This window comes from Papio anubis, unplaced genomic scaffold, assembly GCF_008728515.1.
Source record: "Papio anubis isolate 15944 unplaced genomic scaffold, Panubis1.0 scaffold1541, whole genome shotgun sequence".
Classification (NCBI taxonomy): Eukaryota; Metazoa; Chordata; class Mammalia; order Primates; family Cercopithecidae; genus Papio; species Papio anubis.
Window position 1 is genome coordinate 1 of NW_022161516.1, and position 14,478 is coordinate 14,478.

General features: G+C 41.7%; 1 protein-coding gene across 1 annotated transcript; it reads right to left on the reverse strand.

Annotated features, from left to right (window-relative positions):
- Positions 1-13: 13 nt before the first annotated feature.
- LOC116272673 (complement receptor type 1-like) lies at positions 14-14,473 on the reverse strand (the record flags this gene model as incomplete). The annotated part of the gene is made up of 6 exons (XM_031661439.1): positions 14-244; positions 1,322-1,540; positions 3,376-3,461; positions 5,094-5,196; positions 5,288-5,464; positions 14,440-14,473. Coding segments are annotated over 6 exons (807 nt in total), but the record flags the coding sequence as incomplete, so codon positions are not given.
- Between the last annotated feature and the right edge of the window lie 5 nt (positions 14,474-14,478).

Sequence of the window (14,478 nt, forward strand, 5' to 3'; positions counted from 1 at the left end):
ATTTGAAAACATTCAATAAGAAGCTTTTGCAGACATGGGAAAGATCCGATGCAAGTTCACTCACGTTTACAGACATCTTTGGGACTCGACCACACCAGGTTATCTAGACATGTGATAGAGAACGGCCTCCCGTAGTACTCAGGACGGCATTCGTACTTTAAAGATGTCCCAATGGGAAAGTCAGATGCATTGGTTTGGGTTTTCAACTTAGCAAACAGAAAATGATCCGGGGCTTTACAGTGACCTAGAGACCAAGAAATCAAGAATATCTGAGTTAATAAAAAGATACCCAATATGTTTCCTCTTTTCTCTTCCTTGGTAGATTTGATGCCAGAAGAAAAGAAACTTTTAGTTTTGAAAAAACAAAAACAACAACAACAACAACAACAACAAGAAACTTCCCTGTAAAATAGAAGGGAAAGTTCCATTAGCATAGGCTTATAAGGAAGTAAATTATCTGGAAGACTAATCTGTTATCGGGTCTTTCTACTCATATAATTTATATATTTTAATTTTTACTTTTTTTTTTTCTATTTTTAGTAGAGTTGGAGGTTCATCATGTTTGCAGGCTGGTCTGGAACTCCTGACCTCTAGTGATCCACCCACCTTGGCCTCCCAAAGTGCTGAGATTACAGGTGGGAGCCACTGTGGCCAGCCTATTTTCATTGTTTTTGAGATAGGGTCTCACTCTGTCACCCAGGCTGGAGTGCAGTGGCACAGTCTCAGCTCACGGCAACCTCTGCCTCCCAGGCTTAAGTGATCCTCCCATCTCAGCCTCCCGAATAGCTGGGAACACAGGCAATTGCCACCATGCTCAGCTAATGCTCATATAATTTAATGTAAATATAGCTCTGATTTAATTTTTCACATTTTTAGGAAGCCAGAAAGAGTGTTTCTGCCCAGCTTCCACCTTTTGTGTCTGGTTTCCTTGTATTTCAGGGCATCAAAACTCCAATGAGAGGCTGAAAAGCATGGGCAGGAACTCAAGACATTTCCTGGTAGGAGGAGACACTGATTTTCTAGGTCAGATTTCTCAGCTAACCGTTGCAATAAGGGGATTCACGGCATTTGTTTTTAATTCATATGATTCTAATGAAGGACTTTCCCACCACTCATCACCTCCCTGTTTTTTCATCAGTCCCTCCCGCTGCAAAGGTCATCAGGATCTGATATGTTGACCTACCTTAGAACCATTTATCATTGGTTGGGCATTCCATTGTGGCAAATGCACACAGAGAAACCATACTGTAATTATGGAAATATGGAGGGCCTGTGTTAGATATTCTGAACCCATTTGGGATGTGGGGAAATGAGCACTAACCCAGAATTCCACAGCGAGGGGCAGGGCTGCTCCAAACCCCATTCCCTTGAGGGTCACTTGTGCAGCGGATGGTGCTCTCCCCAATGAGGTCGAAGGTCATCCCTCTGTCTGGGTGGGGGTCACATGTGTAAGTCACAGCTTTTCCAAAGGGAAAGACTTCCAGAGGTTTTCCTGTGTGTCTCCCATTAGGAATAACTGGAGGACTTGGACAAAAGATTTCTGGAAAAAAGGCAAAAGCTCTAAGTTTCATTCAGGAATTTCCCCAGAGGTATTCTGCAATTACAGGGTGCTATGATTGGTGTTGCTGAAAATATGCTAAGGAGGTGACAGTAGACATTAGGACTTCGAAGAGTTGGATTAAATGAGATGTCAATGAAAGTGTATTGGAAAGTACAAAAGAGATTTTTCTATCCTGAATCTTCCAGATAGTAACGGTTCCTGGACAATAGAAACGTTACAACTTTAATGAAGTAGCAAAACTTTGAAGAAGAAAAATAACCATTTTGATGGGTTACTCATTCATTTAGTCAATATTTATTAATTGAGCACTTGTCCTGTGTCAGCCACTCATCAGGATCCTGGGGATGCAGTGCTGAGGAAGGAGCCTACGTTCTTGGGAAATATTTCTCAAATGCCTATATGTGTGCTAATAATCTTAAATAGGTGAAACCTTCCACTGATTACTTATTGATATTGATCATCAATCTCTGTGATAACAATAGCCCTGTCACAGTGAATTGAAACGTAGTCAGGCCATTATAAAAAACTCCAAATGGATTCAGATTGCTTTGCTTTTGAAAATGTCTGTGTCTGTTGATGATGAATTTTCTCTTTTTACGTTCTGGGTCAGGTTTCAAGTTGTTACTCCTTTCTAGCATCTACTGATTTGTTTAGAACAGTCTCTCCCTCATTTCTAATTGGCGTTTTTCGTTAGAACTGGAATTTGGAAGAAGCTACTTTAACTAGCAAGAATTATGAAAAATAAGAGAAATCTTGAGTAGTCAATCAATGAGTTTTAATGCATAGTAGTAGAACAGACATTTATCATGCTGCTTCAAGGAGCACTAGATTACTTAGACAGCAAGAATCTCTACATAAGTTTTGTTCTTACAAAATTTTCCTCTAAAAAGCACTGTAAGATGTCCAAGTATATTTCTAACAACATAAACATTTTAGTAAAATTTCATGGTCTTCTAAAGAAACATGTTTTCCAATTGTTAGAATCAAGAAATGAAGCAAAGTTCTATCTTCCATTAGGGAAATTACAAATAGTTAGACTAGGAGAAATCAGTAGTCTACCGATTATTGAACATATGGGGCTCTTTTTTTCAAAAATCAACTTATTATTTATGAATCTCTCAGCATAAATGACTTAGGTACATGTTTTGAGAATTTAAGGAGTCTCCAACTGCTCGCCCTGTCTAATGCTGCATCCCACTTTTCCCTCATTCCTCAGTGCTTTGCTCTATTATCTTCATAGCATTGAATTTATTTTTTTTCTTGTCCCTCTCCCCACCTGAGGAGAAACAACATGGGGACAGGGAATTCGTTCGTCTTGTTCATTGATAAAACTCCAGTGGCTAGATGAACATCAGGCACAAAGTACGTGATCAATAAATATGATTAAATAAAGGCATGTTTAATATTTGTGTATTATCAAATACATACAAAAATTGTAGACTGACTGCACCTGATGGAAGAACAAAATGAAAAAGAAAGAAGGGAGGAAGGAAGGAAGAGAAAAAAGAAAGAGAGAAACAAAGTAAATTGTTAAAGCTTCACATTATCTGATCTCTCCTGAAACTCCTAGAAGCACACTACCATAGGCTTTATTGCTGTAGAACACAGAATACAGAAGGACAGAGACAGATCAGATGATTCCAAAGACAGGTGATGTACACATTGATTCACAACCAAACATTATTAAAATAAGCAATTTTCAAATCAATAATTCGGACTGGAAAATTGAAGAACTGCATTAGGGGAGGTCATGGGTCAAATACTGAACAGATGAAGGGGAGAGACTGGCCTGAAATGTTACTCCTATTACTCACGTTCACACACTGGAACACTGCTATTCCAAAGGCTTTCCATTCCAGCCAAGACACAGTAACTAGCAGAGCTGCCTTTTAATTGAAATCTAAAGGAGAAAATAGGAGTGAATAGTGAGCTGTTTCCGCCAAGAGGACTCTTGGTTCACAATCTAAGGCCCAGCCCCAAATCTCAGGATTTTGAGGACCTGAGGCCAGCAGGTGGCAGAGTTGCACAGGCTACGTTATTCTGGAAGCTCACAGTCTCCAGAAGGAAGCAATATAGAATGGCAAAATGCATTAGCTTGGTCACATGACAGTCTTGCTTGAATTGAAAAAGGTGGTCGTGACATGGGCACCATCTCCTTGACCCAGGACCCAGGCTTGGAGTTTCACTGATTACTCCATGATAACCTGATAAATCACTCATTGTCATTATTAGAAACCCGGTCTTCTAATGCAATGCCTCCCTAACTCTGATGCTGGAACAGCAAGTAAAACAGCTCCCAGTTTGTAAAACAGCTCCCAGTTTGGAAGAGTGGGAAATAGCTGGCGAGAGAACAGAGAGTGTCCTTTCATCTCCGCATCTGTGATGGCGTGAAGAAGGCTCACAAGGGCAGTTTAGGCTGCTGAAGAGTAAGCGTGAATATTCTAGGGGAAAAAGGAAAGAAGAGAGGACTGGATTTCTGTATGCAATCGTCGAAAATTCTCAGTTTCTGTTGGGCCCTGATGCCCTTCTAACTCTTACTGGGTGCTGGCATTTGGAGGCTGCCAAGATTCTGTGGAACATTTTGGGATCAGGTGCTTTGTTGCCCATGCTGGTCAGCTCCCATGTAGAGATGTGCACCCTGTGCATCTGTGAAGAGCACTAGATGGACATAAACAAGGTAATGACCTTGCCGGAAATAGCAGCAGCCATCAGGACCCCAGCTCAGAGCCCAAGCCCATGAATAGCCAGATGATATATGACTGAATTTTTTAAAAATGCTGATTTTTACATTTTCATTCCTATTACAAATTTTACTATAGATGGTTTAAAGAATTTACTGAAACGATTCTTAAATGATCCCAGTTATTAAGAATAAGCTTTTTGTTACTTGCAGTTTTTTTCTTGGACTCTCTAAATTACTCATATTCTTTTTGCTTGTAAAACATGATTTATTTTTCTTGAGACGGAGTTTCACTCTTGTTGTCCATGCTGGATTGCAATGGTGCCATCGTGGCTCACTGCAAACTCTGCCTCCCAGGTTCAAGTGATTCTCGTGCCTCAGTAGCTGGGATTACAGGCACATGCCACCAAGCCCAGTTACCTTTTGTATTTTTAGTAGAGACGGGGTTTCACCATGTTGGCCAGGCTGGTCTCCAACTCCTGTCTTCAGGTGATCTGCTCGCCTCAGATCAACCTCCCAAAGGTGCTGGGATTACAGGCATGAGCCACCATGCCTGGCTGATATTTTTTACTTAATGTGTTACCCATATATTCATAACCAGTAGTTATACTTGCCTTTGAACTTGCCAGTTAATATGTGTTCCAGTTTCCTCTTCACATCTCATGTTATTAGTTCTATATGTTTCTTTCCTTTCTTCCTATGTATACTTTGGAAAGTTCATCTCTCGGAATGTGTGTGTGTGTGTGTGTGTGTGTGTGTGTCTTTCTTTTAAGCCAAACCAAATCTCCCCTTTTTAAACTAATTCCCAGCCCCATTTTCAATGTCCAGGAGGTCAGGCAAGCTCACACTCACCCTTCATCACAAACAAAATCCACTTTTGCTCCAAGCTGGAGACTACGTGGAAATAGCACACGACCATTAGGAAGTTGGCCCAGGGAGTCATCACAGGATTTCACTGGAGTAAAAGAAAAATGAACACAAAAAATTGGCATGTGGAGAATAAAGACACAAGCTAAAAATATCAAGTCAGACAAGAGTCTAGGCACCTTCACATCTGGGGGCTGCAGGGCTCCAGTCTCCCTGGGGTGTACAGCGCAGAGAGGCAGCCCCTCTGAGGTCATAGCCGGGCTCACAGATGTAGAACACTTCCTGCCCAGGCTGAAAGATGTCCTTGTCCCTTTGGGTACGCTCACCATGCAGGACATCTGGAGGTGGCTGACATACTGGGGAGAGAGAAACAAAGTATTGCTAATTTTCTCAATGTTAAACTGGCCAAGGGAATAATAATTACAAATCTATATGTAATAATAAAGGTAAGATAAGAGCTTTATTATATTGATAACAAACTAAATACACAGGGCGAGGAAGATGTCTTGCCATCAGTCATAGAACTGACACATTGCAGAACTGTGACTAAAACAGAGGTATCCTCAATTCATTGCTTTTCATCTGAAGTATGCAACTAACATTCCGCAATGGACAGTTCCTTGTAGAATGCTTCCAATTACTGTTCACCCAGTACAAAATTGGGAGGAATGATGGCTTTTTATATCTTCATACTTCCTTTCTAGAAACGCATCACCAATTTAGTCTTGCATTTTAGGCAATAAAGGAGTGCCCCTGCCCATGTCTTGTCTAATAGGTCCCTCCGTCACCTATCACACCGGTGCAACAAACAGCGTCCATACATCTACTCTCATCTCCTGTCAAGGCTTCTCTCAGCGGCCACCTGACATAAGGTGGTAATGAACTATGGGCCTCTCTTCACGCTATGAAGCAAGGTGCTGTCTAGTCATTCATTTCACTATGGTGAGAAGGTGGGCAACTGTTGAACAAAATCTAAAAGACCTACTGTCTCCATAATGAGAGTGTATATTTCAGGCAATATATTGTAATAGTAGCACTGGCTCTCTCTTAATATAGTTGATCTGATCTGATCTTGGGAAGTCAGAACACATTTGGGTCTCAACTAAATTACATAAAACTGTTATAAAATGGAAAAAATAATTTCAGTTTGGCTTTGAGCAGACCAGTTCCCTTTTCTGGACTTCAGCTTTCTCAAGCATCTGGGGGATTGGACTAGAAGAATAACTTCTTTAAAGAGTATGTAAATACTCTGATGCTGTAATGTCCATTTTCAGGACTCATCACACAGTGTTTCCCTTGACTAATCAATGCTTGGTGATGTAATATTGAGATGCTGTGCTGGTTAAATTTCTGTTGGCCCCCAGCCTCACACTTCTGCACTGTCTTTCGACTGCTAGCAATGGAAGCCTTAAAACTACAATCGTGAATGAACTGATGAAGATGGCCGAATAGGAACAGCTCCAGTCTCCAACTCCCAGCGCGAGCGACACAGAAGACAGGTGATTTCTGCATTTTCAACTGAGGTACTGGGTTCATCTCACTAGGGAGTGCAGGACAATCAGTGCTGGTCAGCTGCTGCCGCCCCTGCAGCGAGAGCTGAAGCAGGGCGAGGCATCGCCTCACCTGGGAAGTGCAAGGGGGAAGGGAATCCCTTTTCCTAGCCAGTGGAACTGAGACACACAACACCTGGAAAATCGGGTAACTCCCATCCCAATACCACGCTTTACCAAGGATCTTAGCAAACGGGCACACCAGGAGATTATATCCCTCACCTGGCCGGGAGGGTCCCACGCCCACGGAGCCTCCCTCATTGCTAGCACAGCAGTCTGTGATCTACCGGCAAGGCAGCAGCGAGGCTGGGGGAGGGGTGCCCGCCATTGCTGAGGCTTAAGTAGGTAAACAAAGCTGCTGGGAAGCTCGAACTGGGTGGAGCTCACAGCAGCTCAAGGAGTCCTGCCTGTCTCTGTAGACTCCACCTCTGGGGACAGGGCACAGCTAAACAACAACAGCAACAACAACAACAACAACAACAAAAAAGCAGCTGAAACCTCAGCAGACGCAAACGACTCTGTCTGACAGCTTTGAAGAGAGCAGTGGATCTCCCAACAGGGAGGCTGAGATCTGAGAATGGACAGACTGCCTACTCAAGTGGGTCCCTGACCCCTGAGTAGCCTAACTGGGAGACATCCCTCACTAGGGGCAGACCGACACCCCACACCTCACATGGTGGAGTACACCCCTGAGAAGAAGCTTCCAAAGCAAGAATCAGACAGGTACACTTGCTGTTCAGCAATATTCTGTCTTCTGCAGCCTCTGCTGCTGATACCCAGGGAAACAGGGTCTGGAGTGGACCTCAAGCAATCTCCAACAGACCTACAGCTGAGGGTCCTGACTGTTAGAAAGAAAACTAACAAACAGGAAGGACACCCACACCAAAACCCCATTAGTATGTCACCATCATCAAAGACCAGAGGCAGATAAAACCACAAAGATGGGGGAAAAGCAGGGCAGAAAAGCTGGAAATTCAAAAAATAAGAGCGCATCTCCTCCTGCAAAGGAACGCAACTCATCACCAGCAATGGATCAAAGCTGGGCGGAGAATGACTTTGACGAGATGAGAGAAGAAGCCTCCAGTCCCTCAAACTTCTCAGAGCTAAAGGAGGAATTACGTACCCAGCGCAAAGAAACTAAAAGTCTTGAAAAAAGAGTGGAAGAATTGATAACTAGAATAATTAATGCAGAGAAGGCCATAAACGAAATGAAAGAGATGAAAACCATGACATGAGAAATACATGACAAATGCACAAGCTTCAGTAACTGACTCGATCAACTGGAAGAAAGAGTATCAGCGATTGAGGATCAAATGAATGAAATGAAGTGAGAAGAGAAACCTAAAGAAAAAAGAAGAAAAAGAAATGAACTAAGCCTGCAAGAAGTATGGGATTATGTAAAAAGACCAAATCTACGTCTGATTGGGGTGCCTGAAAGTGAGGGGGAAAATGGAACCAAGTTGAAAAACACTCTTCAGATATCATCCAGGAGAACTTCCCCAACCTAGTAGGGCAGGCCAACATTCAAATCCAGGAAATACAGAGAACGCCACAAAGATACTCCTCTAGAAGAGAAACTCCAAGACACATAATTGCCAGATTCACCAAAGTTGAAATGAAGGAAAAAATCTTAAGGGCAGCCAGAGAGAAAGGTCGGGTTACCCACAAAGGGAAGCCCATCAGACTAACAGCAGATCTTTTGGCAGAAACTCTATAAGCCAGAAGAGAGTGGGGGCCAATATTCAACATTCTTAAAGAAAAGAATTTTAAACCTAGAGTTTCATATCCAGCCAAACTAAGTTTCATAAGTGAAGGAGAAATAAAATCCTTTACAGATAAGCAAATGCTTAGAGATTTTGTCACCACCAGGCCTGCCTTACAAGAGACCCTGAAGGAAGCAATAAACATAGAAAGGAACAACCGGAACCCGCCATTGCAAAAACATGCCAAAATGTAAAGGCCATCGAGGCTAGGAAGAAACTGCATCAACTAACGAGCAAAATAACCAGTTAATATCATAATGGCAGGATCAAGTTCACACATAACAATATTAACCTCAAATGTAAATGGACTAAATGCTCCAATTAAAAGACACAGACTGGCAAACTGGATAAAGAGTCAAGACCCATCAGTTTGCTGTATTCAGGAGACCCATCTCACATGCAGAGACATACATAGGCTCAAAATAAAGGGATGGAGGAAGATTTACCAAGCAAATGGAGAACAAAAGAAAGCAGGGGTTGCAATACTAGTCTCTGATAAAACAGAATTTAAACCATCAAAGATCAAAAGAGACAAAGAAGGCCATTACATAATGGTAAAGAGATCAATTCAACAGGAAGAGCTAACTATCCTAAATACATATGCACCCAATACAGGAGCACCCAGATTCATAAAGCAAGTCCTTAGAGACTTACAAAGAGACTTAGACTCCCATACAATAATAATGGGAGACTTCAACACCCCACTGTCAACATGAGACAGATCAACGAGGTAGAAAGTTAACAAGGATATCCAGGAATTGAACTCATCTCTGCAGCAAGCAGACCTAATAGACATCTACAGAACTCTCCACCCCAAATCAACAGAACATACATTCTATTCAGCACCACATCACACTTATTCCAAAATTGACCACATAATTGGAAGTAAAGCACTCCTCGGCAAATGTACAAGAACAGAAATTATAACAAACTGTCTCTCAGACCACAGTGCAATCAAACTAGAACTCAGGACTAAGAAACTCAAACAAAACCGCTCTACTACATGGAAACTGAATCACCTGCTCCTGAATGACTACTGGGTACATAATGAAATGAAGACAGAAATAAAGATGTTGTTTGAAACCAGTGAGAACAAAGACACAACATACAAGAATTTCTGGGACACATTTAAAGCAGTGTGTAGAGGGAAATTTATAGCACTAAATGCCCACAAGAGAAAGCTGGAAAGATCTAAAATTGACACTCTAACATCACAATTAAAAGAACTAGAGAAGCAAAAAGAGCAAACACATTCAAAGCTAGCAGAAGCCAAAAGAAATAACTGAGATCAGAGCAGAACTGAAGGAGATAGAGACAAAACCCTCAAAAATCAATGAATCAGGGTTGGTTTTATCAGAAAAAGATCAACAAAATTGATAGGCAGCTAACAAGACTAATAAAAGAAGAAAGAGAAAATTAATAGATGCAATAAAAAATGATAAAGGGATATCACCACTGACCCACAGAAATAGAAGCTACCATCAGAATACTATAAACACCTCTATGCAAAATAAACTAGAAAATCTAGAAGAAATGGATAATTTCCTGGACACTTACACTCTCCCAAGATTTAAACCAGGGAAGAAGCTGAATTCCTGAATAGACCAATAGCAGGCTCTGAAATCGAGGCAATAGTGAAATAGCCTACCAACCAAAAATTCAGGACCAGATGGATTCACAGCTGAGACCTACCAGAGGTACAAGGAGGGAGCTGGTACTATTCCTTTCTGAAACTATTCCAATCAGCCAGAAAAGAAGGAATCCTCCTAACTCATTTTATAGAATATCATCCTGATACCAAAACCTGGCAGAGACACAAACAAAAAAGAATTTTGAATAATATCTGATGAACATCGATGCAAAATCCTCAATAAAATACTTGGCAAACCCGGATCCAGCAGCACATCAAAGAGCTTATCCACCATGATCAAGTGGGCTTCATCCCTGGGATGCAAGGCTGGTTCAACAACATAAATCAATAAATGTAATACAATATATAAACAGAACCAAAGACAAACCATGATTATCTCAATAGATGCAGAAAAAGGCCTTTGACAAAATTCAAGCAGCCCTTCATGCTAAAAACTCTCAATAAATTTGGTATTGATGGGCATTATCTCAAAATAATAAGAGCTATTTATGACAAACCCACAGCCAATATCATACTGAATGGGCAAAACTGAAAAATTCCCTTTGAAAACTGGCATAAGACTGGGGATGCCCTCTCTCACCACTCTTATTCAACATAGTGTTGGGAAGTTCTGACTAGGGCAATCCAGGCAGAAGAAAGAAATAAAGAGGTATTCAGTTAGGAAAGAAGAAGTCAAATTGTCCCTGTTTGCAGATGACATGATTGTATATTTGAAAACCCCATTGTCTCAGCCAAAATCTCCTTAGCTGATAAAACGCTTCAGCAAAAGTCTCAGGATACAAAGAATTAATGTGCAAAAATCACAAGAAGCATTCTTATACACCAGTAACAATAGACAAACAGAGAGCCAATCATGAATGAACTTCCATTCACAATTGCTTCAAAGAGAATAAAATACCTAGGAATCCAACTTACAAGGGATGTAAGGACCTCTTCAAGGAGGACTACAAACCACTGCTCAGTGAAATCCAAAGGGACACAAACAAATGGATACCATGCTCATGGATAGGAAAGAATCAATATTGTAAAATGGCCATACTGCCCAAAGGTAATTTATAGATTCAATGCCACCATCCCATCAAGCTACCAATGAGTATCTTCACAGAGTGGGGAAAACTGCTTTAAAGTTCATATGGAACCAAAAGAGCCCGCATTGCCAAGACAATCCTAAGTCAAAGAACAAAGCTGGAGGCATCCATACCTGACTTCAAGCCCATACAAGGCTACAGTAACCAAAACAGCATGGTACTAGTACCAAAACAGAGATATAGACCAATGGAACAGAACAGAGTCCTCAGAAATAGCCCACATACATACATCACGCAGCCATCTGATCTTTGACAAACCTGAGAAAAACAAGCAATGGGGGAAAGGATTCCCTATTTAATAAATGGTGCTGGGAAAATTGGCTAATACATAAGTGAAAGCTGAAACTGGATCCTTTCATACTCCTTATACAAAAATTAATTCAAGAAGAGTTAAAGACTTGAATGTAAGACCTAATAACATAAAAACCCTAGAAACCTAGGTAATACCATTCAGGTCCTTAGGCATGAGCAAAAGGACTTCATAAAAACACCAAAAGCAACAACAAAGCCAAAATTGACAAATGGGATCTAATTAAACTAAAAGAGCTTCTGCACAGCAAAAGAAGCTACCATCAGAGTGAACAGGCAACCTACAGAATGGAGAGAATTTTTACAATCTACCCATTTGACAAAGGGCTAATATCCAGAACCTACAAAGAACTCAGACAAATTTACAAAGAAAAACCAAGCAACCCAAGTAAAAATTGGGCAAAGGATGCCAGACAGACATTTCTCAAAGAAGACACTTATGCATACAGCCAACCAGACACACATGAAAAAATCAACCATCATCACTGGCCATCCTTTGAAATGCAAAATCAAAACCACAATGAGATACTATCTCACACCAGTTAGAATGGCGTGTTAGGAATAGGAGTAAACAGGGTTAACGCGGAGAGGGATGTGGAGAAATAGGAACACTTTTACCTCTTGGTGGGATTGTAAACTAGTTCAACCATTATGGAAAACAGTAGATTCCTCAAGGATCTAGAACTAGAAGTTCCAAATGAGCCCAGCCATCCCATTACTGGGTATATACCCAAGGATTATAAGAAATCATGCTGCTATGAGAACACATGCATGTATGTTTTATTGCAGCACTATTCACAATAGTAAAGACTTGGACCCAAATGTCCACCAGTGACAGACTGGATTAAGAAAATGTAGCACATATACACCATAGAATACTATGCAGCCATAAAAAAGGATGAGTTTGTTTCCTTTGTAGGGACATGGATGCAGCTGGAATCCATCATTCTCTGCAAACTATCGCAAGAACAGAAAACCAAACACCGCATGTTCTCACTCATAGGTGGGAACTGAACAATGAGATCACTTGGACTCAGGAAGGGGAACATCACACACTGGGGCCTATCATGGGGAGGGGGGAGGGGGGAGGGATTGCATTGGGAGATATACCTGATGTAAATGACGAGTTGATGGGTGCTGACGAGTTGATGGGTGCAGCACACCAACATGGCACAAGTATACATATGTAAGAAACCTGCACGTTATGCACATGTACCCTAGAACTTAAAGTATAATAATAATAAAAAATAAATAAATAAATAAATTACAATGAAATACCAAAAAAACAAAACAAAACAAAACAAAAAACTACAATCGTTCATCTTCCTTGATAACTGTGCTCTGGTTAGGTTCTGCCAGTTGGAGGCATATATACCAAATTAAAAGGGAGGATGATAGCAGAATCTGTTCTACTTCTAGAGGTGGCAGTGGCAGTACAGATGGCTTCAGTGAGCAGTTACAGCTTTAATTCTAGCCATGCCAATGACTTTGGCTCCAGCAATATCAGCTGCATTCTGGCAGCAGTGGTGGCTCCTGCAGCATTAGCAGCTTTCAGGGAGCTGGCTGCTCAGTGGGAGGGGCTGGCCATTTCAGCATCAGTACAGGCTCCTGTGCTCTAGACTGGCAGCCACCGTAGCTCCCTGATCTCTGGTAACTCTGCCTTCGTCTTATTGCTTTTCCTGCCCTTCTAACATCTTTGTGACCTATTAGCTGTGATATGGTTTGGCTCTGTGTCCCCACCCAAATCTCATGTCAAATTGTAATCCCCAGTGTTGGAGGAGGAGCCTGGCAGGAGGTGACTGGATCATGGAGGTGGTTTCTAATGGTTTAGCACCATCACCCTAGTGCTGTCCTGTGATAGAGTTCTCTCGAGATCTGCTTATTTAGAAGTGTGTAGCACCTCTACCTTGCTCTCTCTCTCTCCTGCCAACCATATGAAGATATACGTGCTTCCTCTTTGCCTTCCACCATGATTGTAACTTTCCTGAGGTGTCCCTAGCCATGCCTCCCGTACAGCCTACAGAACTCTGAGTCAATTAAACCTCTTTTCTTTATAAATTACCCAGTCTCAAGTAGTTCTTTACAGGAATGTGAGAACAGACTAATACAACCTGCATGAAATCCCTCCCTCCTGGAAAGTATCTAGAGTAAGTTTTGATTGCATGACTGGATGCTGATTAGCAAAGCCAAGACTTGGAGTGAGGCGGGCTTACATTCCAGTTTTGTCTGCAAGTTAGTATCTTAGAAAATTTTCTGATCTCTCTAAGGCACATATTCTCTGTAAAACATCGAGACCCGGTGTGGTGGCTCATGCCTATAATCCCAGCACTTCGGGAGGCCAAGATGGGTGGATTGCTTGAGCTGAGGAGTTTGAGACCAGCCTGGGCAACATGGTGAGACTCTATCTGTACAAAAAAAACATAAAAATCTTAACCAGGCATGGTGGCATGCACCGATAGTCCTAGCTATGTGGGAGGCTCAGGCAGGAGAATTGCTTGACCCAGGGAGGCAGAGGTTGAAGTAAGCCATGATGGCACCACTGCAGCCCAACCCGAGTGACAGAGCAAGACAGTATCTCAGGCAAAACAAAACAGACAAACATAGAACAACTGGTAACTACCGAATAACTTTGTTTTAAGGATTAAAATTCACATGTAGCCTGTATCATAGTGCCTGGCCAGAGGAATCACTCATTTTGTATCAACAATTATTATACTCAAAAGTAATTGACAGATCTGTTTATAAGAACCCCAAAGAAACATCATATTCCTTGCCCAGGTTGAGCTTTGCTTCTCAATTTCAGCACATGTGTATGTACACACACCTTCTGAATTTCACCTTCACTATCTAGAAAATTTGCTCCCTGACCCTGCTCAGTACACATCCCTCCCCCTGAACAAATACCAATCACCTGATCCAACAGCAACTCATGTCATTTGCAGGGCCCTTCTAGGCCTCAGTCAGACTCACCCCTGGAGCAGCTTGGTAACTCTGGCTCCCATTTGTTCA